Here is a 27,626-nt window from a genome sequence, read left to right as displayed (position 1 = left end):
TCATGGAACATTGTTCCTAACTTCCAATCACTTAATTTAACTTGCTAGCTCTATCTATACTCCAAACTACAATAATTTCTTTTTTTGGAATTATTCTTACCAATCTTTTAAATTTGCAATCAACAAAATATTTGATTGATAAATTAAAAACCTATTAAGAGTAAACCCTAAACAGTTACCAATTACTTGTATAATTTTAGTACGGAAAACATCAAGATAAGGATATTTAATCCAAGAAAACAGCTATCCAATCCATTTTTATTACATTTAGATATTTCAAATTAGATATTCAAATTTTCAAGATTGAACTTTCCTAAATATAAATATGTTTAGTTATACATCAAATAGTTAGAATCGAATCAGATTAGATCAGATCTGATATTTGTAAGGCCATCATGCATGGCTATAATAGTTAGGGAAAAACTGAAAAATGGCCTTAAGGTACACAACTTAATTGAGGACCTTAGAAAATAAGTTTAATATTTAATTAATTAGTAGGGACTCAGGCCACAAATATTGTACCCGACTACTGGGAGCCAATGGTCCCTTGGATCGGACCCCATACAAATTAAATTAGAGCGAGGTGCACAGAGCACTAATAATAGTCTACTACTATTCGTCAATACTATATTTTCTTTTATAGATAATACCACCTTTTGTTTTTTACTCCGTAGTTGATACTTTTTTTAAACTTTATCACACTTCTTGCTAATGCATAATTTTAACGATTAATATATCTAAATATTAACATTGTAAATTTAAATAATTAAAATAAAAAGTCATATGACTATGTTTTATCATAGTTATAACTCATAAAATCTAGTCAAATTGTTGTTTGTGAATAATGCAGAAGTTAAATTGTCAACTTAAAAAAAGAGGAAGTTAAGTATAAAATGAGATCGAAAAGTTGATAATGCGGAATAAAATAGTAGCCTGAAACAGACCACCAATTAACTAATAAGGCAATAATTTATATCAAATGATGCAAAAGAATGTAATAATTAATAATTAAACAATCATATAATATATATAAATTACAACACATAATCAATCAAATAAAATTATAACATGAATTATACAAATGACCATATAATTAATAATAGATATATATACTATATGTAATATGTGTGTTCATAAGCTAGGGCTTTTAATTTGATATAACTAGTGTTTATGCTGATGGTGCTTGTGTTTCTTAAGTTCTTCCTTGGCTTCCTTCTTCTTGTGATGTTCATGGAATGAAAATCCAGCAGCCCCAACTGCAACCGCGGCGGCAACCCCTTCTTTCACCTTGTGCTTGTGGGCATGCTCCATATCTTTTTTAGCTTGACGCTTCTCATGCTATACATATATTTAAAGGGCAAACACAGTACATTAATTTCTATAAAATAATACAAGTAATATTTCATTTATCCAATATAGGTAATATTTGTTGTAATGAAAAGATTTTTAAAAAAATAAAAAATAAAAAATAATACAGTTTGAAGGTTGATAAAATTATGGAAAATTAATAGCAGTTTAATATCTTACAGAAATCAAATATTCCGGATGATAAAAAGGGTTATTATTATGTATAATCTATCTATATATTATATTATACTAAAAGACAAGCGCCTCAATGTGAGGATGACAAATGTCACTCTCTCATTGGCTTATCTTAAGTATTAAATATATCTATATAATTACTGTTTACATATTCAAACATAGTTATTTTTGTTAAACTTCAAACAATAAAAGCAAGTTTCTATACATGCATAAGATTTTCAAACAAATATTTCGTATTTTGAAAGGCTAATATTGTTTTTTTTTTTATGAAAATTAAATAAAATCGATAAGAATTTAGTTTGACGTCAATTATGAAATCAATACAAACATTTAAAAAAAATCAGATGTACAATAAAAAATTGTGCACCTATTATAAAAGCTACCATGTAATGAATGGAAGTTATTTATGTTTTATTGATAAAAGTTACCCAAAATAGTCTACAAGTTATTCTAAATTCAATTCAAGTAATCGGATGAATACAAAAGTTTTTGATAAAGATACAAAATAGTGTAAAAATTACTTTTATCGTTTGTTGTACTCCTTAACAAATATTGAATGCTGAGCCGAAATGTTGTCTTGGAAAAAAAATACATAATCGTGAACATAAATTTAATTTTAATCGGCTTTTCATTTTCTATACAATGTCTTTTACAATGACCTTTTGTTTTTCTTGCATAAAAAAAAATGAACCAATAACCAATCAAACAAGAAGAATAAAAGTTAAATTGAATTAGACATTTGACGGAAAAGGGATAGATATAAAATGTATTATAACTATTACTCGTGTTTTAAATTGTAATATTCGTATTAACAATGCTATTACTTATGAATTTTTTTTGGAAAAACTAACATTTTATTAACATTATTTGCATGTAATCATTAAATGTGTTGGATGTTGTGTAGCTATGCAATATCCAAAACTTTAGTTGAGCGACTTTGATTTAGTGATTGTACGGTAAAAAGATATTGACTTCGATCTTGAAACCTAATAGTCTAATAAATTCTAAATAGAAAAATTAAAACAAAAGGAAATGAAAATAGTAAATGGCTTTAAATATTGAAATAAACATAACCTTTTAAATCAATTTAGCGAATTCAAGAGACAATTTTAAGGTTTTTAAAATTAAATGGGGGAAAATATATGTAAAAAGAACATTTTTAGATATATAAATGTCCATGCACTATTATAAGAGTTTTGTTAACCATTTTATAATTAAGGTAGGGATAAATCTTAGTAATATATACTCCGTATATTTTACTTATATAAAACTATTAGTATCCATACCTATATACGAAGTATTTGTGTTGTATACTATATTTAATCAGTTGTTGGTTATATATATGGCTATTATATAATATATAGTTTTTGGCACAATGCTTAACTTAGGAAAATATAAGGTTATTATTGTGTCTATAGATTTAATGACTGCGACGGGTAAATAAAACATGTATATATTAGATTGATTGTAGCTACTGATGTGGATGGTATGATAAGAAAATTTTAGTTTTTTCTCAACGGGAGATATAAATAAATTAGTCCACTTCTTATATAGCTATGTGGTGTATTATTCAATTATTTTTCAATTAATAAAATAACATTATAAAAAATTAAAAGAAATTCAAATAACATAAAATACTATTCAAATAACGTTCCTTTAATTTTTTTTTTTTTTTATTGACCATTAGTAACCAAGTCCTTTAATAGTAAATGAATTACCTTTGTTTTTATTTTTATTTTTCCTACGGGTTTAATAGTTTGATTTATAAACCGTGCTTCGCACGGGCAATATGCTAGTTTACATATATAAGTGAAGCGAATGTCATTAAAATAAATTATTAGATGTAGTCTTTAGGTATATCTTATATAAATGAGCAAGCCTAACTATAAAAACCAGATTATATTGATCACCAAAAAAAAAAAATTGAATTTAACTTAATATAATTACGTAGCTAACAATTATTGCTCATTGGCAAATAGATAGCGACACTTACTAGGGCATAAGCACCAACGGCAATGGTAGTAGCTTGGCCGAGATGTTGAAGGTGTTTATGGTGCTTCATTTCCTTCTTCGGGTCTTTAGGTGCCTCCTCCTTGTGATTGTTGTGACGGTGGAGACCAGTCATGTTGCTAATAACAAATTGTTCGTAGAGTAAAGATGGATTGAGAAGTTGAAAGATATAAAGATCGAGTTTAATTTGTTACGATTATAAATGAGAAACAATTATATCTATGTACAATTTTTGTGATCTATATATAGGAAAGAAATATTCATTTTCTTCTCAGCTAAGTATACATTTACGTGTGATATAAAGATGTAAATTCAACAAATTTGGAAGCTAATATAATACTTGACGCGTTGAAAATTACATACGTAAATGTTCATGTTTAAGAAACTACCATGCACCTTCACATGCATAGACAACATTATCCTTAAGTTTTTGTAGAATAATTTTTTTTTTTTTTTTTTTTTTTTTTTTTTTTGACGGGAAGTTTTTGTAGAATAATTAAATGACGTAATTGGTCATCAAATTGTACTCATCTAGATTAAATGTAAATTATCCGCGTGACAGGAGCGAAGTCAGGATTTTCAAGTTTCGAGGGCCGGACTTATTAGACAACAGATTGATGGAAAAAATTAAAGTGTACTAATATTTTATTGTCACAAAAAAACATTAGTTAAATCATACTCGATGATTTTTCAGAGTAGCAAAATCATCAATCAACGATTAAACACCATAATCTACGACAATAAAAAAAATAATAAAAAAAAAATCTAGTGCTAGAAACCCAAGTTGAATAAGAAGTTTTAATAGATTGATGGAAAAAATTAAAGTGTACTATTATTTTATTGTCACCAAAAAACATTAGTTAAATCATACTCGATGATTTTTCATAGTAGCAAAATCATCAATCAAAGATTAAACACTAAAATCTACGACAATAAAAAAAATAAAAATAAAATAAATAAAAATCTAGTGCTAGAAACCCAAGTTGAATAAGAAGTTTTAATTAAAAAGCTTATGGGTGATGGGATTCGAACCCAACCCCCTTGGGAAAATACAACATTACCCAACCAACTTGACAAGCTGTATTTATTTGGAAAATTTAACAATAACAAACAAACCTTTGCTCCATTCTCCCAAAATGAATCAACCTTTAAATCTGCCCAAAATAAACACAAGTTAGCATTTTTTCTCCCGTAGTAAACCCAAATGACTTGTGACCTGAATAACCGGTCACTTTTTTTATTTTCCATTTATTATCTTTTTAAAATAAATAAAATTAAATTAAAATAATTAAAAAAAAAAAAACTCAACCCCTAATCCACTGCCAGCCACCCCTCCTCCCTCCGTCTGCCGGCGGCCGGCGCCCAACCACTCCGGGAGCCAGCAACCCCACCCTCGAACCCTAAATCACCTTCTCGAAACCACCCTCTTACGCCACAATTTACCCCTCAATTGTAAACCAATCACCACCACTTTGCCGCAACACACATCCTTTTCCTTACCACCATTCACCACACATTCCTCTTCCAACCACAGCCCAAAATCGCCACCAATCACACCCCTGTAAGGCTATAATCATCGTTGTTGAATTTGTAATACCTTAACCCATAAACGGAGTAACACCTCAACTCGCAAACCGCAACCTGTCGCCGGCTAGCAACACTATGACTCGTCCCTCAACGTTGTTGATATTGTTGATGAAGAGTTCGATTAGGGTTTGTATGATTGGTGGTGGAGTTGCGTTGGGAATAGACGTAGCAGGGCTGATGGGTGGCGATTGTTGTTGAGGTGAGTCGTGATTTGTGGGTCTTGGCGGTTGTAGGTGTGGGACTGTGGGCTGCTGATGTTGCTTTGTTTGTGCAGCAGGTGGAGAATGTGGTTGTTGGTAAGTAATGTTGGTTTTGGTGGCGAGAAGGGTGAAGGTTAAGGTGTGAGTATAGTCGGCATCGACGACCGGAGGAGGGGGGTTCTGGGCGGGCCAGCACCGGGGGTTGGGGGTCAAGCTTCGAGTGGTTGGTAGTGGGGTGGCTGGCATTTGGAAGGGTGTTTTGCTTTTTTTTTTTTTAATTTCTGTTTTTGTTTGTAAAAATTATCAAAAAAAAAAGAAGCCTTGACCAATGATTTAATGACACGTGGATTTTTACCTAGTATAACAGGTAAGGTGACCTGTTCAGTTCATTTTGGGAGAATAAAAGCAAACTTGTGTTTATTTTGGGTAGATTTAAAGGTTGGTTCATTTTGGGATAATGGAGCAAAGGTTGGTTTATTGTTGTTAAATTTTCCTATTTATTTTTAGGTATGTGTCTTGAATATTATATATACTAATTTTAAGGGGGACCATAAGGTATAATATATGGGTAGCAAATCTGGGCCAGTCCTTCCCTTCGCCCTTGCCGCGTAAAGTAGTTAGAGTTTCTTAAGACTTTTTTTTTAATTTATTTTTGTATCACCTACTCCCTCCATTCTCTTTTAATAGTCCTTTTAGCTCAAAATTTTCACCTCATTTGCTTTTTCCAACAACTATTAATATTGCGAGTAATTTTTTTACCAAAATTCCCTCCAATTTGCAACATTATTTGTGCAAATTTAACTTTTTCATGTAAATTTTGTTTTCCCATGTACTTTTATTACTTTCTATCTCTACTTTTTTGCATACCCAATGTCAATTTACTTTTTCAATGTAGTTTAACCTTTTTTTTTAATTAATTTCCGTGAAAAATGTCCATAAGGACTATCAAAAGGGGACGAAGGGAGTAATTTTTATATCATTGAATGATTCAAATCACAATTCACAACCAAGCCTAATAAATAAGCAAGCCCCTTATTATTGTGCGTGCAAGGTATTGTGGATGATTAACTATATAGCTTAGTTACCTAAAATATTAAGGTCGATTTTGTGTTTAAGATTTGGGATCAAATTATAACTACACTATTCGTCATTGTAGCTCTGTATATTTATAACTCTTAAAAGCCAAATTGATGAAAAAATGGGTATCTTCTTATGAACAGTGTACTGACTATTCTACCCCTAAAAAACTAAAAAAAGTTTATTGACGTCTTTACCCTTTTACTAAATAAGGCAGGCTACTTTGGTTTTCTTTGGATCAGATCAGTCCTTTTCTCTACTCAGTTGCTTTCTCTCTCCTCTCCTTTCTCCATGTTCTCTGATCCTCCATGGAAATAGCTTTTGAGGTTAAATTATTTTCTTTTTAGGGAAATTCTAAGCTGTGCCCTCCTATTTTTTAAGTTTCTCACTTGTACCCACGATTTTACAAAGTTGTACACTGTACCCTCCACCTTTGACACCGTTACAAGATATATCCCTGCCGTTAAGCTGCTGTTAGTTAGTTAAGTAAAATACGAGTATGTTGTAATTTATGTTGGTTAATTACAGCGGGTAGCTTTCCCTCCAAAAGGTAGCAGCTTGTCTAGGGTTTGCGGCAGACCTCTGTTTTCTATTTAATCTCTCCCACCTTGATTTCCCTCTTCAATTACTCTCTCCTCCTTTTTCATATGAGTAAACATGTCTAACTCAAGGAATTCGTTCTCCTCCAATTCAGAATGTTCCTTGGAATTTATCATCCCTAGGTGTGATAGGCCGTCGTCGAGCCTACCAAAGATAAAAACCTAACTTGGTCTCTCTAATGGGTAGAAAGGGCAAGTAAGGGTCGATCCCACAAGGACTAAGGGGAGCACTAACAAGTATCAATTTGTGATAAGCTAAGTCAAGTCTTTTTGGGTTTTGAGTTATAAAGAAAAACTACAAACAATAATAAAAAGGATCTTGGGAAGGTATCCACCAATTAAGTCATTCACAAACTACACTTTAACATAGAAAACATAGAAATTTGGGGATAAATTAGGGGAAGTCATCTAAGGCACCCAACTACTCTCTTAGAGGGATTACTTGAGTTATGAATACAACCTACTCTCGTGGTTACAAAGCATAAAACAAGTGTTAAAGCATAATCACGATGACATAAACATTCCCTTGACTGGAAATTCCTATTCTCATGGCATTTCAAGTCAATTAAGCATAAGGGAGCTAACTCAAGTTCATCTCTCGATCCTTCGTTGAGAAAGCTTAGATAAATAGTTCTAGCAATGGCCATTTACAAGAACTAACAATGAAACCACTTAAGCTCAACTAATTAACATCCCACATTAGCTAAATCAACACATGCAAACAAGTATTTGTGAATTCATCAATGGTTTCAACCATCCCAAGTAAAAGAACTACTCACAAATCATAATAAATTGCAAAGCTAAATAAATAACTAACAACTAAGAACATGAAATCAAACACTAATTTAACATAAACAAGTAATAAAACAAGAAAAGATACAAAAATAAGCAATTAAAGCAATAAAATAAGAGAGAGAGTAAGAAATTCTCATTGATAATGCAAGAAATAATCAAATCTTCAAGTCTCCTTCCTTCAATTCTTCATATTCCAAGCTTTCAACAAGTTTTTCCCACTTTATCACTCTAGAAATTGAGAGTTTCTCTCTCTAAAAACCTAACCTAAGCTAAAACTACACTAAGAAGATCCTCCCTTACAAATGAAGCCAAAGAGGTATTATATAACCCCCAAGTAAAAGGACGGAGAACACGAGGAAACGACCCGTCTACAGGTCGGCACGGACGTGTCAAAGGTTGCACAGACGTGCAGACCTGTTAAAATACAACCAGTAGCTACTTCCTGACCTTGCACGGACGTGCTTCATTTGGCACGGACGTGCAAGGACTTGCACGGACGTGCCACTTATTGGCACGGACGTGCAGCTCTTTTCTGGCGAAACAACTTATTTTTGGAAGGTCATAACTTCTTCGTTACTCATCGGAATAAGGCATGTGACCAGTCGTTGGAAAGATCTTGAGATGAACTTTAATTTCCAATTTGAATCATTTCAAAATGTTGAGTAGAACAAAAGTTATGGTCAGTTGAAGTTGACCTTAGTGCAAAAATCCTTCCAAAACTTTCCAAAAGCTTTTCATTTCTCTTTAAGGTACTCATCCTTCTTCCTTAATTGCTCTATCAACCAATCTTTCCCTTCTCCTTGTTCACTCATGCTTGATCACGTCCATATATAGTGCTAAAAATAGCTACATTACATCAAAAACACAAACAACCCGTGAAGCATGGATGGTACAAAATTTGTATAAAAATATGATAAATAATGAACTTTGATGTCGAATAATCACGAAAACAAGGTTCAAAAGTACCCTAAAATTATACCAAATAACAAGTTATCAAGGTGCTATTGCAATCCCAACAAAGTAGCAAAGTTGAAGATCTCTACCACAAGTCGCAACCCAAGAAAAGGTTTCTTCAAGTGCAACGACTGTGGCTATTTCAAGTGGTTGCTGGAAAGCGATATTCGAGGAAGTAAGGTTGGAGATGAAGAACTAGAGCAACTTCGAGTGCAGATATTAAGCATGAATGAAAAATTGAAAGAATTATCCTGTTACATGATGGTTATTTTAAAATTAGGTTTATTTATGTATGTAATAATGTTAGTTATTATCGTGCTTTTGAGTTGAGTAATGGTCAGAATTAGGAAGAAAAAGTTAACTTTACAAGTTGTGTAAGTAGGCAGTATGGGGTGGAATTAGGTTGGATTTTATTAAATGGTTGTATGTTTATCAATGTGAAACGCAAATATAATTGGTTTCCCCTTGCAAATTATGAGTTAATGAGTACAATCATAGTCATGTATTCAATCATATATTTGGTCATATATAATATTAACTGGACATGTATATATGTATGTTATAATAGTCAAAAAATTACATCACTTGTTCAAAATTCTACCACTTTGCAGTAAAAATGCATGCATGTGTTCAGGTTTGTTCCTAGACCAAAAAGAAGTGCACTGCCACATTGATGTATCCTACCAAAATAAAGTTCAAACATCTAGTTTTAGACCCAAAAATTGACAACATATAACAAACATCTTGCAAAAGCATTGACAACCTATTCATGATTTTCCTAGCTCTTGGACTTAAATTGCCAGCAGGATTTGGTTGGCTTGCTGATGGCCCTGTGTAGGGAATAATTTCAAGCGTTAAACCCTTAGCTTGAACCCCACTGTGATCATACACTAAAGTACGGTGGCATCCAAAAGGGAAGAAGATAGAGCAAAAGATTCGCCAACAAGTTTTTTAGGAACTTGTAAACCGTTCACGAGGTGAAGGTTACACCCCTTAACGATCCAAGAGATCGTCAACTCCATAAGGTCTAGAACCAAATAAGGGTCGGGGATGAAGGTACAAATCCAACCTAAAAGAGATTGAACCTGCCTTAATAATAGGCCTCTACTTTATTCTAATCATATTCATGTGCGCTTTTTAATTAACATGCAATCAATAAGATTAACCCTAAACCTGTTTATCTATGTTGGTTGAATATTAATGCACAAATAAATCTATTATTGGCGATCACTTGAATTATAATCATATTAACCCTAACAAGATTATCAATTATCTTATTAAGCGTGATTACAAGTACTAATTCCCTTTAAACATGCATAAAAGGTGTGATCAAGCAATAAATATAAATATCAAGCAACATAATAACGAACATGATCATGATAATAAAAATATAATCATCATAACAATAATTATCATAATAACAATAATCATATTAACCATAATAATAATCATGTTAATCATAATAATAATAATTATAAAATTGTAATCATAATCAAAACAATAAAAATAATCATAAATCATGTTAAATCATAATAAAAATAGCAAGATACTAGGCATGATACTAACAAGATTAATAATAAACCCTAGCATGTCACTAAGCAATAAAGATCAAATCTTTAACCCTAACATGATACTAGCAATCATAAATATTAGGAAGAAAATAAAAGGCATCGTAACAATCATATTTAATATTAAAATTACCCTAGACATGATACTAGGAATATCATAATAACAATATAAACATGATGTCTACATCATAATATCAATAAAAACATTAAAGTACTTACTTTGATGCTTTGTACCTCTTTCTAATAACAAAATACACACGTTAGTAACTTCAAGGAAAATAATAAACAAACAATTAAATTAAATAATTGAAAGAGAGATTTGGGGCCAAACCCTCAGAAATTAAACCTTTCACGTCTAGGGCGAAGGCAACTTCGAATATGGCTAGGTGTTTCTAGATCTTGTGAATGCGGAATTTCGTATGAAAAAAGCAAGGTTTAAAAAAAAAGAAAGAGAGAGATGATGAATGAGAGAATTAGACAATTAATGATTGCGAATGAAAACTGATTGTTGATGAGAATTCGTGAGAATTGGTGAGAATAGGTTAATGAAAACGGAGTTTTTAATACGTTATTTATAGAGAAAATCAGCCAAAAAGATAAAATATCAAAACAGAGCACTTGGCGCACGCAAAACGAGATTGGCGCACGCAAAACAGAGCTGGCGCCAACCCTGGCTAATTGGCGCCAGGTGCCAAGCCTGGTTTTAGGCGCCAATGCCTGGAGTCAGGCGCCAGGCCTGTTTTTAACGCGTTTTCGAAAATCAAATAAGTTTGCCGTACTGGAGGATAAAATCGTATATTTTCCTCGAAAATGCTTTTTGATTTTAATTAAAACACTGAAAAGTCAAACGTCAATTTATCAATGCTAATTGAATTAGGAATGAAAAGAACCTTCTAGAAGAATATAGAAGACTAAAACCATTCCTAATTGCATTAGGAATGATAAATCATATTAGGCCCTCCTCTAGATCATCGGGCCGCACATAAGGCTCAAACCGGGCCCAGTTTGGTAAATTGGTCATAACTTCCTCAATATTCATCGGAATTGGGCTTATAATATATCGTTGGAAAGCTCTTTGCAAGACCCATCCAACTACACCATTATTGGACCCATATCATGGACCAACCAAACTGGATTGGCTGTTTTCTTAAAATAAGTTTTTAAAAACAGAGAAAAGAGAAAAAGAAATTAAAACTATCCGCAACACTAGACTTTCCACACTTTCACTTCATTCGATTATGATTCGACGCGAAAGGTACTCATCACTGGGTTTGGTTTTGGGGAGTCACAAATGGGTGTCTACACCCTGCCTGGGTTGCTGATGGACTTGGTTGCCTTGATGCTGGCCCTGGCTGAGTTGATGTCCCTGGCTGCCTTGTTGATGTCCTTGGCTGCCTTGTTGATGGCATTGGCTAGCTTGATCTTCCTGGATGCCATGCTAATGTCCCTGGTTGCCTTGCAGTTGGCTCAGGGTGCCTTGCACTTTGCTCAGGCTGGCTTGCAGAAGGTTGGTTGTACTGGCTAAGGTGATATGCTTGGGCAGGAGGTGGCTGAGACAGTGTCACTAATTGATCTATCATGGAATTTGCCTCTCTCTCATTAGTGAAATGCTCCCTGGTCCTTTTCTTCCCTGTTGCAGGTTTATTCCCCTTCTCTTTAGCAGTTGGACCACCCTTACAAATTAGAGTGTTATGTCCATAACTCTGGCATTTTTTGCATTGGACTGTAGCACTCCTTTTGCCCTTCCTTTGCTCTCCTTGTTCTCTTCTTCTGCATCTGGAAGGCCTTCCAATGCTTCTCTTGATAGTAGGAGGAATGAGCTTGGGTGCATCTATCTGAGGCCACCTGTCAGGGTCAGGAATGGCTGAAATGTTCCCACTGTATGCCTGCTTGTATCTAGCAACAGAAAACCAGTCACTGACATACAAGGCTGGTTGTTTTCCATCATGTAATATGGCCCTGATGCCATGCTTACAAGGGATACCTGATATTTGCCACTTCCCACAGGCACATTCCTTGTTGCTAATAGACACAGGTATTATACTCCTTCCAACATGCACTTCAAATTCACCTCTGCCATACCTGAAGGTTGTACATGTCCTGGACTCTTTGGTAAGCACTCTTAGCCTCTCAGTGATATTTGGACAGATTCCATCATCTTTCCACTGTTCAGCTATATGTTGTCTGGTTGCATGTCTAACCATGGCAATTCTTCTTACACCTTTGCATATACAAACAAACACCCAACTATTAGCTATGTAATAAACAAAATGTCAAAAACAGAAATTAATGTTCTTCCCACTAACCTTCAAGTAGAGTTAACACAAGCATACATCTCTCTGTGCTTATGGTGCTGTTAAAGCTTTCAACAAAGTTGTTTGTGTTTTCATCACTCCTCACTGTGGGGTCAAACCTCCACTTTGTCCACTTGTCTAGGGGTCCTAAGTCCTTAAACCACTGAATGGCCCCTAATCCAGCATGTTCTTGCAGTTTTTGTAAAGCTTTCTTGAAGCTGAACATAGAGGTTGCATTTGTGACTGCCCAAAAAAGCTTGTGCATAAGCAGACCAGGGTATTCAGACTTGAAGTTTTTGCACAAGTGTCTTGCACAATACCTTCTTTGGATTTTTGGCCATACCTTATCCAAGGATGGATCAACTCCCTAGCAATCACAGAGTTCATTTAGATAGTCACTGCAAACATATTTTTATAACTTGTAAGAATTGAAAACATTAAACTCATACCTTTTGTCTGTCTGAAATTATGGTCCAATCTTGTCTTCCTGTAGATGTTACAATTTGCTTCAAGTGATGAAAAAACCAAGTCCAACTTGATTTATTCTCATAGTCCACCACAGCTACAGCTACTGGGAAGATTTCATTATTACCATCTAGGCACACAGCTGCCAATAACACCCCTCCATAATTACCCTTGAGGTGGGTGCCATCTACACCAATTAACCCTCTGCAGCCATTGATCAAAACCTTAAATTGTGCTTCAAAACTTATGAAAATAGATCTAAACTGTAGGGTAGGTTGTGGTGATTCCAGCCTTGCCCAAGTACAAAATGCAACAGAGTTAGGATTTCTCTGTTTCAGCGGCTCACAATAAGCAGGCAGAAGGGCATAGGACTCATCATGCCCTCCTTGGATCATCCTAATTGCAATCTTATCAACCCATACCTTTCTTGAAGTAAGGCATTTAGGGACTTAGCTTTAATATCAGGACAGGCCCTAATGTCCTCAAGCAACTTATGTGCTGCCCAATCACATGTGCACATAGGATTGTGTGTCAGATTCAAGTCACAACTATGCCCTGGTTGCCTTATGGATTTGATGGCCCAAGTGAATCCATTTGGGAGTTTACTTGCATGAATCCTCCACTCACACTTTTCATCTGCACACTCAGCTGTGTACCTAAAGTTGTCTGACTTTCTCACAACAACTGAAAACCCTTCTTGAATACAGAAATCCCTAAGAGAATCCTTAAAGTGGTCCTTGTTCACAAACAACATCCATTTCCTCATCTTAATTTTCCCAAAATCATAGTCATCATACACCTCCCCATTCATATACAATTGCTTAAAATAACCCTCATCTTCACCATCCCATTCAACTGACTGGAAAGGTTGCCAACCATCATCAACATAGTTTAAATTTTGCAAATCATTAACATCTTCATCAATTACATCATCACAGTCACCCTCATCACTGTCTTCCTCATCACTTCCTGGTTGAAATTCACTCTCACTATCACTGCCTGACAACTCACTCTCACTCTCATCCTCTTGGTTGTCCTGTTTCTGCCTATTAACCTTCCTCTTAGGAATAGCATTATTAGATGAACCAGCACCATCCTCAACTGTGGCTTTATGTTGGGGGACCCAAATACCTTTGAGTTTGGCTGTTGTTTTTGGGATCTTTCTGACTCTAGGAACACTTGTTTTCACTCCCCTCTTCTTGTTTACAGTAGGAGATATGGTTTGGGTTGTGTCAGGTTGAAGTGACTGGTTGATATGTGGTGGAGAGGGGGGTATTTCTTCTAGTAATCTGGATAGTCTTTGGACTCTAGTAATCTGGGTAGGCTGAGTAAGTTGATTTGGATTTGAAGAATCAGAAGGGCTTAACATTGGGCTCCACATTAAATTAGGAGAAAGAGGTGGTGTTAGGCTAAACCTTGGGCTTCTTCTTACACTTGGTGAAACTGGTGATGTTGGGCTTGACCCTTTTTCTCTCCTAACTGAAAGTTTATGTTGTGGGGCTTCATATAAAGGTTGACTTTGTGGAGTTGGGTTAGGTACAACAGGCTGAATTTTAGGTTGAATAGGGGATGGGTTTGGACTCTTGTTCCTAACTTGTTGAGCCAAAGTCCAAATGAAATTTGGTTTTTCTAAACAACCAACCCATACATCAATTTCTCTCCCCTCTTTCACCTCAAACATTTTCATCAAGGTTTTGTCATCTACCAAAGCATGACTTTTCTTATTATAACAGTAGCTTAATTTAGGATAGGTTGGAAGCTCAAACCCATTGTTATTATAAGCATCACAGAAATCATTCAACACATCAATCAACAAACATCGATCAACATCCTCTATTGGTAAATCTACACAATTACCACTATATCTTATTTTCAATATCCTCTCTGCCATTCTGTTCAACACAAACAAATACAAAGCATATAAATTTCAAACAAATTACAAATAATTCAACACCCACAACACAAACAAAACAACAATTCATCCTTCAACATTCCAACAAATTTATATACAACCCTAAAATCAACGACATAAACATCATTCACATCATCAGGTCAACAAGGTTTCAACTTTTCGTTTTATATTTCCTTACAATTGTACTACATAATCCTGACAAACAAAAATCATAACACACACATTGTTCAAACAAACCCATTCTTTATGTGTATATACTCATGCATTTTCTCGAAATTGCGTAATTCAAAACCATACCTCAACAACCAACGAACACCGATCACAGCTATGCCCTCTGCTATCGTCGTTAACCTTCAACTTCACTCGTACTCGCAATTCCAGAAAATTTTGATCTTAGAATTTTTAGGGGTTTTTTTTTGGTTCGTATAACAGAGCACAATTCAGACAGAATAAATATGAGAATGAATGAAGTACTCTCTTTTTAGAGGGAAAATGGGGAATGATTTGACATAATTAAATGTCGTCTCAACTACCGTCATTAATGAAGCCCATGGACCCCACACAATATATTTTTTGGCTACTTTGAGGGTACAGTGTACAACTTTGTAAAATCGTGGGTACAAGTGAGAAACTTAAAAAATAGGAGGGCACAGCTTAGAATTTCCCTTCTTTTTATTATTAAATTATCGAATATGAGACTTTTTACTCCGTATTTTTTTCTCCATTGAAGCAACTTCCGAGCTTTTTCCGTTCCTCCATTAAAGCAAATTCTGAGGTTTCCCATTTATTGAAGCAGCTTACAAGGTAATGTGTTTTTCAATCATCACGTTTCCATTTTAAAATCGGATTTAATCTTTGTGAATTATTATCAGATTTACTTCGATCTATTTTGAGAAAAAAATGGAAACCAATTTCATTAATATTTGTGGGTTGAATATTTTAGGGTTCAATTTGATCGAAAATTAATGTTGGGACCTCCTGATCAATTTACTCACTTGCATTCTGGGTATGTCAAATTCTGGTTAGTGAAGTTTTCTTAATCTAGGGTTTTAAAAGGGATTTATGGGTTTTATTTTGGATTAATTTTGCTGTTTATAGGGTCAGCCCCTAATTTCTTGTCAATTTTTTTCAGGTATCAAGTTTCAGGAATTATGGCTTGAGTATAAGTCAGTAATCTAGATCTTCAAGTCATTGGACGCAAGCTTGAGTTAATGGTGTCCTTGGCAGGTCCTGATTTTTGAAAAACTGTCTTCTAGGATTTTTTTTAAATAGTTTTTGAATGAATTTTGAACTAGGTTAGTGTTTATTTGGATGTGATTCTAGAATTGAGATTTTAAGTTATTGTTGCTACTGAATAAAACATATGATTAATTTTTTTTTTTTTTTGGAATTGTTGGGATTTGAGTCATCTGGATATTGTTTTGTGTACTAAAACGTGTTTTGACTTTGGTTGTGTGTTGATTTATTGCTGAATTAGTGTAGATTTATGCATTTTCTATGAATTATTGATTATGATTTGGGTGGAAATTTTGGAGAATGTAGAATGGGGGTGATACGTTGCTTATTAGGGGTTTGGGGTTAGAAATAGGATGTTTTTATTGTTTAATTATGTGGGATTTTCACATTTTTATTTTTTGATTGAAATAGTGGTTCATGTCTTCTGCATCATGTTGCAGAAACGTAATTGGGTCAACTTTTGCGTGGAGATGTCTTAAACACTTATTTAAAGAATGCAGTTGCTGAGAAGATGACTTTTTTCTATCAGAGCAAGGGTTTAGAGATGGAGCCCACTATTTCTGCTAATGAGACTCTCTTTGTTTGGAAGCTCCCTTATCTGAATGCAAGGTAATAGTCTTTGATTGTCTTCAGTGAAATTTCCTGTTCTATTGTTTGATTATTGTGCCATTCTTGCTTGGGTGAGAACATTGTTATAGTTTACAGTTTTTTGTGTTTTAGCAAGACCTTGAAGGCTTAGAGATGTCTTCTGTTATTCAATTTTAGTTTCAGATTACTGTGGCGTTCTCAAATTCGACTTGTATAGGTGATTACAATTTGAGTGTTCCATTGTTTCTGGGTTTGTGTAGAGCTTCAAGCTCAGATCTTTAAGTAGTGTTAGTTTCATGATTTTGTTTGGGTATTTCATCTTTGCTTGATTAATTGATCCATTTTTACTGTTGTTTACTTTGATCAATGGATTTTTTGTTTCATGCATGCATCGATTTATGATTTTGTCTTTTTTTTTCAAAGCTTTCGAATTTTTGCATTCTAAGCTCTTATTGTAGTTTTACTTCTTTATATGGCTAATGAGGAGCTCACTTGCTATGCTATGTTGGATTTTAGGCTGAAAGAGGAGGAGATCTAGAAGAATATTGAGGCTCGTGAGTTTCTTCAAAGTCAGAGGAGACTAAACGCTTCTTCCATCTTCTCTTCGCGTAGTTGGGTTGCATCTGTTTTTCAATATTGGAATAGGTAAATGGTCTCTCCTAATCCTCAGAGGAGACTAAACACTTCTTCCAGTTTCTCTTCGCGTAGTTGGACTGCATCTGTTTTTCAATATTGGAATAGGTAAATGGTCTCTCCTAATCCTCAAGCCTTACCATCATTTTCTAAATTTATAAGCCATTACCATTGTTTAGGTAATTAGCATACTGTTTGTACTTCCATTTTTATGCTTAGTCTTGCAGTTAGATAAAGAGCTAACCGTTTTATTACATTGTGCAAGACATTATGAGTTGCCACCTTGAATCGTCTTGTAAAAATTTACTTATTGTGAGGCAGTCTCATGTGAGATGTTGCCTACAGGAATCATGAAATCCAATGCATTCATCTGATTATGTTTTGATAATCTCTATATTCGGTTTGCTTTTGTATGTGAGTTGGCTGTCAACATAAAATTGCTATTTGCTGATCAAGTGGAAATTGCAGCATAAATTTTGATGATATTGTGTAAATGTGTAATGAACTAGATATAGGAGGTAACAATTAGGATTGCACAATGAATCAGCTAAGTGCTTGAGGAAGAAGGCACAGAGTAAGCTAAAAGAAATGTGAAAATCAGGATGTCTATATAAATAGAGGGTAGGAAGAGGGGATCACAAGAAGAATTCAGAAGTTTAACATAGCTTTAATTAGCTTTGTTAGAGGATCAAGTCTCTTGAATACTTGATATTTATTGTAATAAAATTCTCAACCAAATTCACCATTTTCATCTCTTCATCATTTTCTTAAACATGCTGATTTATAACATGTTGTTGCAGGTGCGACCTGTGGTTGAAACAGGATATGAAACTTTGTTGCTTGTGAGGTTGCTGTTGGAAATCAAAATTCCTTCCCTTCGTAAATCTTCAGTGAGTACCAAGGATGCATATTATTCCAGCAATATCTTCATATCATTTATATAACCTCAAGCCATTGAATGATATTTGCCTTTAATTTGGATGAAAGTATGAAATTGTACCTTTTTCCTGAAATTATATGACACTAATTTGATGATTGAATCAACTTTGGTTGCTAATGTGTTGCAGAATTCTTTAGTGCTGGGATGAAATTATGAAATTGCCCTGTATTTATGACCCTAATTTGATGATTGAATTGACTGTAATTTGGTTGCTAATGTGCTGCAGAACTCTTTAATCTTGGGATTGAATTATGAAATTGCCCTAAATTTATGACCCTAATTTGATGACTACATTGACTTTAAATTGGTTGCTAATGTGCTTCAGAAATCTTCGATGTTGGGATGGAACTATGAAATTGCCCTAAAATTGTGACCCTCATTTGATAATTGAACTAAATTTGGTTGTTAATGTGTTGCATAACCTTTTCAGTGTTAATATTGAACTCCATGAATTTAATTGGTCTTGAATATACTTACAAAGGAAAATTACAAACAAACTTTATTATATTGTATGAAAATTCTTTTACTATTTGTTTACCTTTTTAATTGTTGTAAAAAAAAATTTAAAAAGAGATCGCTTATTTCAGATTTCATAACTTCATATGCTGTTAATTAATGTTTGAATTCATGCAGAATGTTCCGTTAGATTTTGCTAAAGCACACTTTGGTTTGTTTCCAAAGTCAGCCAATGTTGTTGTGCATTTTTATGATACTCGGTTTGATGCTCAATTGAAAAATAAGAGACGCGATGACAAACTTATCCAATGTTTTATCAACAATCTTAATGTATTTGTGCTATTGGAAGAATAAGTCCAAAATATTTGGTAAAGTGAATTACATATGATATATAAAATTCTCAGCTTTATATATGAGAAATAAGTTTTTAAGAATATTGATTTGTAAAAAATCCGTACAAATGATTTAAAGTTTATTTCGCACGTTTGTGTAGTTAATAAAATAGAACTCCTTCATTTAATGGACAATAATATTGAATTTGGGTTTGCCACATTTTGCATTGGTTATACTTATATTTAAAATGTTTTTCAATAGGAAATTGACACATTCACTAAATTAAAGGATTGTTCTATAATGTCAAAACATTCAACTTGTAAATTCATAATTGATTTATTTATCCCGATAAACAAAATGATGCGCGCGCGCGTGCACCACAACTAGTCTCATAAAAAAATTATATTATATTGTACAAGGCATTTGGTCACATATTATGGCTTCTCTATCCAATTATATATGTACTACAACTTATTTATTTTTTGTGATTTTACCGGCTACATATTTTTGTGGTCGGAAAAAAAAAGGTTTAGTAGTTTTAAAATCATAAAACATTATTATTGCATGACAATGAAGCCAAATAGATTCATCAAAAAATATTTTTAAAATATTAAGTTTTTATAATTATTACTGATCATAATTATTATTGTGATGTAGTATCAGCAAAGTAATTATATTTTCGAACATTTAAGATATTATGCAGAGTATATATATATATATATATATATATATATATATATATATATATATATATATATATATATATATATATATTATGCAGAGTACTTTAGAGAAAGTGAATTTGTAGAATAAAAAATAATGGAGGGAATTCTATCATTTGGTGTCACCTAAACATTGAGTTAAGATAACAAATGACATGGAGTCCAATTTTTTAATACATATTGTGATTGGGGTCTAAATTCTTGATACATATTATGCTTGGGGTTTAACTTTTTATTACTTTGTGTTTTGGGTATAGCTAGGTAAGAAGTTCTAGTGAGTTAACCTTAGTGTTTTGGTTCTAGGTAAGAAGTTTTGGTGAGTTAACCTTAGTTTAACTCATCATTAACCTTAGTTTAACTCATCGTTAACCTTATTAGATAAAAATAATTTAGACCAAAAAGTTAGACCCCTAAACTAATAAACTATATATACTACACTCGGCCTTTTAACAGTACTTTTAAAATAATTACAATTGTTGACCAAGCAACAACTTATTATCTAATATGTTTAAGTCATAATAAGTGTGGTAGTGTGTTCTATTTAACATGTTTTTTCACTTATTTGAACTTAACATTATCTGAATCCATCAGACCTTATTAAATTTGTTGGGTGTGGCCCAAATTTTATTGGCCCATTAGGGAGCATTTGTGCATATTCTAGCAAAAGTTTCCATAAAAATCAAGCAAGGTTAGTACTTGCTCATGATTTCTCTAGAATTATCTACTTAACATTCGAAAGAATTCTTGTCAGTGAAAGCAATTAGATATATGGTTTATGAACCTCTATTATGACTACAAGAATAATGAAGGAGGTTCAATTCTTGAATCTTCTGGCTATTTAATCTAAGCACCATCTTAATTATATATATACATAGGTCGTTCGTGGTTTATTTGATGATTTTTCTTATGTTAATTATTAAGTGTTTATGTCTTTATTACTCGTAATTACTTATTTTGCCTTTATATACCTATCAATCTTTACGTCTTTAATTTTCTTTCGTCGTGCATTTACCAACCCAAATGAGTTTTAGAGAAAAATTAGCATGGATTTATATGTTAATAAGTATTACCCAAATATATTTTACCGCTAATATAAGAGTTGATAAGCTAGTAGTAATTAAGTTTGGTTATGTTAAGATACGTTCTAATAAGATTATATATTAAATTCAATAAATTAGATTTATAATAAAAAAAAATTAGAATAATCCTCATAAGTTAAAATTAATTGAAATGAACATACGTTAGTGTACATGTGTATCATATAAATGGTGTGTTCCATTTCCTATTAAAGTTTAAAAAAAAATTGAGGTTGTTTCTCGAAAAAAATAAATCTTTTTAACAACTAAGTTTGACAATAGATTTTTAAAACGTTGCAAAACACTAAAAAAGCAACGACATGCTTTTCTCAATGCCTAATTAAAAGCAACATTTTATGGTTTAAGTTTTTAATAATTAATGACTACATTTTTTTTGATTTGTTGCTGTTTAAAACAAATTGTCTTACTAGTTATTACTCGATAGCATCATGTTTTTGTCTTATTGTCATAGTTTATGGCAACAAACTATGAATAATGATATTTTATTTGTATTAAATTAGTAACAGTAAATTTTTGAATACTTGTCATTAGATCAAAACTATTGTTGATAGATTATAACATTCTATAATTTTGTTGCCATTTACCAGTGTCAGTTAATAATATGACACGATATTTTCTTTTGTTGTCATTGGAGATACTCTTCTTATTATTTGTTACTATAATAACATCAAATTCTAATTTTTGCCATTGAAAACAAGTTGTGTTACAGTTTGTTGTTAATTTATATGTAGGTCGTCACATTTAGCTATTACGTATAATATTATTTAGATACACTCTTCTTATTATTTGTTGCTATAGAGACGAATTTCAATTCGGTCTCTATCTAATTTGGAGACAGATTTTTCAATTGTCTCTAATATTTTGTTCACTGATTATCAATTATGTGCATAGAAGTAAACAAATAGTACTTAGTGATAGAGCGTAAAACATATTTTTGGCCTCAACCATCAACGTGACATAGAGGTTACGAGTTCAAATCTCATCCACCCCTCCTTTAAAGTGGAATTAATTTGCGCCGGGTATGGGAGGGTCTGCACTGCGTCCACATTTCAAACTTAAAAGGTTTTTCATGTGAGGGGGAGTGATAGAGTATAAAACCAATTTTTGGGCTTCAACCATCAGCTTAAGCTTTTGGTTGAGATGGTTCTTTTACACTTGGTATAGTTGGTAAGAGTTTCACCCTGTGACTTTGAGGTCACCAAGCCGAGTGACTAAATAAAATGTGCATTAAATTCCTAGCAATTAGCTAATTTAATAATGGTACTTCTAAGAACACATGAATGAGAGCAAAGCATATACTTTATATAATTTTTTTTTTTTTTTTTTTGAAACGATTCGTATAAATCTTTTTGTATTCTCTTTTTAAGACTATTAGAGTTGCGTTATATGATCTCTGATCGAAGTTTTGGAGGTACAAAATTAAAGTCAATTATTACTTAAAGAGCTAACAAAGACGAAATAAAATTCAAAAGGGAGAAAATATACTTTATGCGTTAGTTTTTAGTTGTATCTCCTTCAACAAATCTCCTAACCACAATTCATACCCTTAAATTTATAAAATTTCATATTCTTAGGTTATACCCTTAAAATTTATACACAGGTTTAAAACCTTAAATTAAACATATTCAACACATACTCAACTACTCAAGTAACACGAACACCAATAACTTGCTAGCCTATTAAGGTATCCCTTGAACTCTTACAATTAAATCAAAGGAGCACAAACAATCTATTACTATTATACTACGGGCCTGTTCTCATACGTTGAAATTCAGTTCAGTTCAGTTCAGTTCATTTCAGTTCACTTCAACTTAGTTCAGTTCAGTTCATTTCCTAATTTCCTTCTCTTATAAAATATTCAGTATAGTTCATTTCAGTTTAGTTCAGCTGAGTTCAGTCAATGAGAACAGACCCTACTTCTTTTAATTATCATATGACATATGTTGTTGCGCTGACACACGTCATGATTTGATAGATAATATATATTGAATACTACTTTAAAGTTGATGATACAAATAGAGAATACTCCATAATAGTCACAAAAATAAGACAATAATTGATCACATGGTACAAAAAGAATTTAAATAAATGATCATATATAAAATGAAAAAAAAAAAAATTACAAAGATAACAATGGTTCATACAATCAATCACAAAAAACAATTTATGATAAAAATTCTACACATAATCGTAAAATAGAAAGAAAAAAATTAATAATGGAGACTCATTATAAACTATGTAGACTCATTATAAACTAGTGTTTGTGTTTGTTTTTCTTAAGTTCTTTTTTGGCTTCCTTCTTCTCGTGATGTTCATGGAATGAAAATCCAGCAGCCCCAACTGCAACCGCGGCAGCAACCCCTTCTTTTACCTTGTGCTTGTGGGCATGCTCCGGATCTTTTTTGATCTGATGTTTCTCATGCTGCAAATATTCATGGGTAAAAAAATGGTTAATATTTTAAAATAATAAAATGTTCAATGTAGGTAGAAATAATACTAAAAAGGCTTATAAATCACTAAAGCATAATTATTTTTAAGAGTTGGGATAGAACATTTTATATAATTCTTTGTTATATCAACCATGAACGTACATATTCAATAAATTATAACAAGCTTATTGAAATTATTTATTAATTAGGTATATATTGTACAATTAAATGGTTGTATACAATTATAAAATCCAAATTACTGATCACAAATATTAAATGTAATTAAGTATGCTTAATTAGCCAAAAGATAGCAACACTTACTAGGGCATAAGCACCGGCAGCAATGGTAGTAGCTTTGCCGAGATGTTCAAGGTGTTTATGGTGCTTCATTTCCTTCTTCGGGTCTCTGGGTGCTGCATCCTCCTTGTGATGGCGGTGGAGACCAGTCATGATGCTAATAAGAAGTTGAAAGGTATCAAGAATTTGCTCGAATTTGGTTATGATTATAAATGGAAAATACTTATATCTATAAGCTTGTTTGATGATCTATATATAGACAAGTGATATTAATTTACTTCTTAATTAAGTTTATAATTACGTGTGACAAAGATGAAAATTCAACAATTTTGCAAGCTTAATTATACTTAACGCGTTGAATTTATATTACGTACGTACATGATCGTTTTGGATAAGGTGCCATGCAACTTCACATGCATAGACGACGTCATCAAGTTTTTGTTATTAAACAATAAAAAATGCTAATTGGTCATCAAATTGTAATAATCCTTTTAATTTAATTTGGATTAGATGTACTGTATAAAGTAAATCTTTTGTATTATTATATATTTTCCTGGTCTCTTTTTCAAAAATTAGGAGTATTAAATTTGACCCATGTATACTTTCATACTTTCGATAAAAATAAAAAATAAAAAAAAATAAAAAAAATAAAAAAAGAAAAAAAGAAAAAAAAAAGAAAAGAAAAAGAAAAAGGTGTACTTTCATACTTTCAAATTCAATGTTCATAGTTTTTACATATTGGTGATTAAAGATATTAGTGATAGAGTAAAATAACGATTTGCATCGGCAAGCATAAATTATATAGATCGAGGAAAAAGTGTTATTTTTGGAACATTCTTGCGTAAATAGTTGGAGTTCTTTGGATTTAATTATTATTAGTTTGTCTAGTCAAGTAGCCATTAAAATCAACTAAATTTTTATATCAAATCATAAATTCACAACCAAGCCTAAGAAAGGCCTTTATATGACATCTAATCACAAACATTACCTCTCATATCTAATCACTGAAAACGGAGGGGGTGGTGCACGGTTGTGACAGTGGTAGCAGTGGTGGCGATGGTGGTGGTGGTTGTGGTATTACTCGTGGTGACAATGGTGTGAGGTGGTCTGATTTTGTGGGTTGAAGGTGAATATGGACGAAGAAGTAATAACTATTTAAAATAAGGGTAAGATGGTCATTAACACTGTATTTATGAGTGATATTTTATCGTCAAATAGCAAATCAGTTTAATTAATAATTAAAAATTAGAAAATTAAATTATTTCTTTTTTTTCGGGAAACAGTTAAATTAATTTTTAATCAATATTAACATTTATAAATAATTCCAAAATCATTTAATCTGAACTGTTCAATTTTAAAATTATGTATGTTATTTTTCAAATGACAACCATAGATAGAATCAATGAATCATGGAATGAATGTATTCTCAAATATTTACAAGTGTTAGCTTCTCTATACTAGACTATTTTTTAGAGTTAATACAAATTGAAGGTACTAACGTTTGCCAAAAGTTGCAAAGAGAGTACTAACGTTTCAAAAGTTGCAAAGAGGGTACTGAACCCACTATTCCAGGTTAACAATCCGGTTGCAATTGCTTATAACCGGTTACTTCCTATTTCCCTTTAAAAAAATAAAAATAAAAAGCTTAATTGTCCACTCAGCTGTACTTTGGGAAGTGAAAAGCCATCATTACACTGACAATGACGCGATTTTTGGAAGGTGAAAAGCCTTTTTATTCACTCTTTCACCCCGTTGGCTTCCTCATTACTTCCATTTTCAGATAAAAACCAGAGCATTTCATTCCAAAAAAAAAAACTCGTACTTCCTCTTCAAGAAAATCGCCATCAATGTGGGAGTGTGATTGTCCATCTTCCTGCAAGAAAGCAAAGTTGGCTGAGCTTCAATCTACTCAAGGTATATTCCCTTTTTTTGTCTTCACCTTCTTAATTTCGCCATTAATGGTGTTGTATGCTTGTTCTGTTTTTTTTTATTTGGGCGAATTTTGTTTGAAAGTGATTTTTCTTGTTTTAGTTATCATGATCTTGTATTTTGTTTGCGTAATTCTGTTGTTGTGGGTGATTATCAAAATTGAATTGTGTTATTGTTGGGTAAAATTTCTTGAGAATTATGTCTAGGGTTTTGGCTTACTGAAACAGAGTAGGTTTTTCCATAGAAAATACCTTGTCTAACTCCATTAATTTACCAAGGTATGGACGCTCTTTCCGTTGCTCACCCAATTTTCAGCAACCCCGATTTGCTTGTGGTCCATGTCTTCTCCAAGCTGGACTGGGGTAGTCGGGATAATGTGAAGAAGGTCTGCAGGAAATGGCGTCTGTGGTGGAAGACCCGCCACCTAGCCCGACTCCAACCCTTTTTCGGTCCCAGGGCCTCTGTCGACGAGTGGATCCTCAACGACCTCATCTACAATGATGGCCGTGACTTTCATGCCTGGATCAACAATGACATGACAGTCTATTTTGATGGCTTCCCTCTGCTCTTCAAGGAGGATGTGTAGGCTGTTGTTGTTAGGTTGGGTGGGGGGTATGTGCAGCTAGATGGTTTTTGGGGTTAGGAGCTGCTAGATTTAAGCTTGTTCTTATTTTATTTTTTTTTAAGTTTTAAGATGTGAATTGTAGGAGTGCATTGTCATGGTTAAGTAAGTTTTTGTTGTTAATGTGACAAATCATTTATAATCTTTTGGGATTTGTCACTACCATGACAATGCTTAGGTTGAAATGGATGGCTTGGCTTATATAGCCATTTTGCAATGGAACAAATGTATATGTATGAATGAAGCCACTTCTCTTTGTTGTGTTGTTATTATTATGCACTTATTTTATCATGAATCAAATGTTATGATATGCTTATTAAGAGAGTGCTTATTGTGGCAGAAAATATGGATGAATTAAGACCATGTTTAGTTGTACATGAATTAAGGAGAAGACATGAATTAAGACCACTTTGTATTTCCTGTAATTTTTGTAATTGCTTCTTCTGATTTTTTTTTTTCAATAGATGCAATGTGGAGAAGATGGCTATGGAGATGAGTATATATGGAAGTCAGTTTTTTTGGAGTTGTACCAGCTATAATTTAACTGATAGATTTCTTGAACAATGGCAAACTTTAGTCCCCTCTTTAATAATGTCAGAATTTTAATTTTTCTTTTTGTTTTGTTTGGTTAACCTGTTGTAGAAGGTCAATTATGTGGTGAGTACTCTATCTGCAACGTTTGAAATGTTAGTACCTTATCTGCAACTTTTGGCAAACGTTAGTACCTTCAATTTGTATTAACTCCTATTTTTTGTATGGTAAGAGTTTATTCATGAGCTGTTACCTAAACAACGGATTAATTTTTCAAGTTAAAAATAAGAAATTATTGTATTTTTTTGTCTAAGAAGGATTTATCACTAACTTCTTTGAAAGTGTAGTAAAAAATTGTTTAATTATGGCATTAATTGTTTTAAAATAAATCTTGTAATGGTTCCAGATGAGCTAACAATAATCCATAAATATGCAATAATATAGGGGCTAATCAGGCATTATTGAAAACAATTCTAAGCATAATACATGTGATTTATAAAACAAGTAAGTGAGAGCTAGATTCAATCATACAAGTGCCAAAATTCTCTCAACTAACAAAAAATCACAAACAAATGGTTTCAAACAAAAGGTGCCAATTAAACCGACCAAAATTATAACAAGTATTGAATGATATCCTTTATTGATAGCAACTTAATTAGTGATGTTGATGACTTTCATTAGTTGGGCCAAGTGTCCAAGAAACATTATTGAATTTCAACAGCAAATTAGAAAAAGATAACCACTCCAAGATTATATCATCTCATCTGGCCCCTTGTACATCCTACGAAACCATACATTACTGCCCCTCAA

The 27,626-nt window shown here is 32.8% G+C and overlaps 1 protein-coding gene and 1 long non-coding RNA gene across 4 annotated transcripts; one reads left to right on the top strand and one right to left on the bottom strand.

Moving 5' to 3' along the window:
* Nucleotides 1–995: 995 nt before the first annotated feature.
* LOC145638030 (abscisic stress-ripening protein 1-like) lies at nucleotides 996–3,828 on the bottom strand. Its single transcript, XM_081689005.1, has 2 exons — nucleotides 3,536–3,828; nucleotides 996–1,338 (listed from the first exon to the last, which is right to left on the bottom strand). The coding sequence occupies exons 1-2, from the start codon at nucleotides 3,665–3,667 to the stop codon at nucleotides 1,162–1,164; spliced, it is 309 nt and encodes a 102-aa protein (XP_081545131.1). The 5' UTR covers nucleotides 3,668–3,828; the 3' UTR covers nucleotides 996–1,161.
* Nucleotides 3,829–15,622: 11,794 nt separating this feature from the next.
* Nucleotides 15,623–18,868, top strand: LOC145638029 (uncharacterized). 3 transcript variants are annotated; one of them, XR_014114591.1, is made up of 5 exons: nucleotides 15,623–15,807; nucleotides 16,136–16,230; nucleotides 16,680–16,848; nucleotides 17,344–17,568; nucleotides 18,261–18,868. It is a non-coding gene; the product is annotated as an uncharacterized LOC145638029 (long non-coding RNA). The 3 variants fall into 3 exon arrangements; XR_014114590.1 differs by lacking the exon at nucleotides 16,136–16,230; XR_014114592.1 differs by lacking the exons at nucleotides 15,623–15,807; nucleotides 16,136–16,230 and adding an exon at nucleotides 15,935–16,009.
* The last annotated feature ends 8,758 nt before the right edge of the window (nucleotides 18,869–27,626 follow it).

This window comes from Chenopodium album, chromosome 7, assembly GCF_948465745.1.
Source record: "Chenopodium album chromosome 7, dcCheAlbu1.1, whole genome shotgun sequence".
NCBI lineage: Eukaryota > Viridiplantae > Streptophyta > Magnoliopsida > Caryophyllales > Amaranthaceae > Chenopodium > Chenopodium album.
Note: the sequence above shows the minus strand (reverse complement) of the source record. Positions and strands in the feature narration are given on the sequence as shown.

Excerpts from the sequence above, each read along its gene's own strand:
- LOC145638030 (XM_081689005.1), bottom strand. The coding sequence starts at position 3,667 with ATGACTGGTCTCCACCGTCACAACAATCACAAGGAGGAGGCACCTAAA. Across the intron at positions 1,339-3,535 it reads CCGTTGGTGCTTATGCCCTA|CATGAGAAGCGTCAAGCTAA; the intron begins GTAAGTGTCGCT and ends ATATATGTATAG.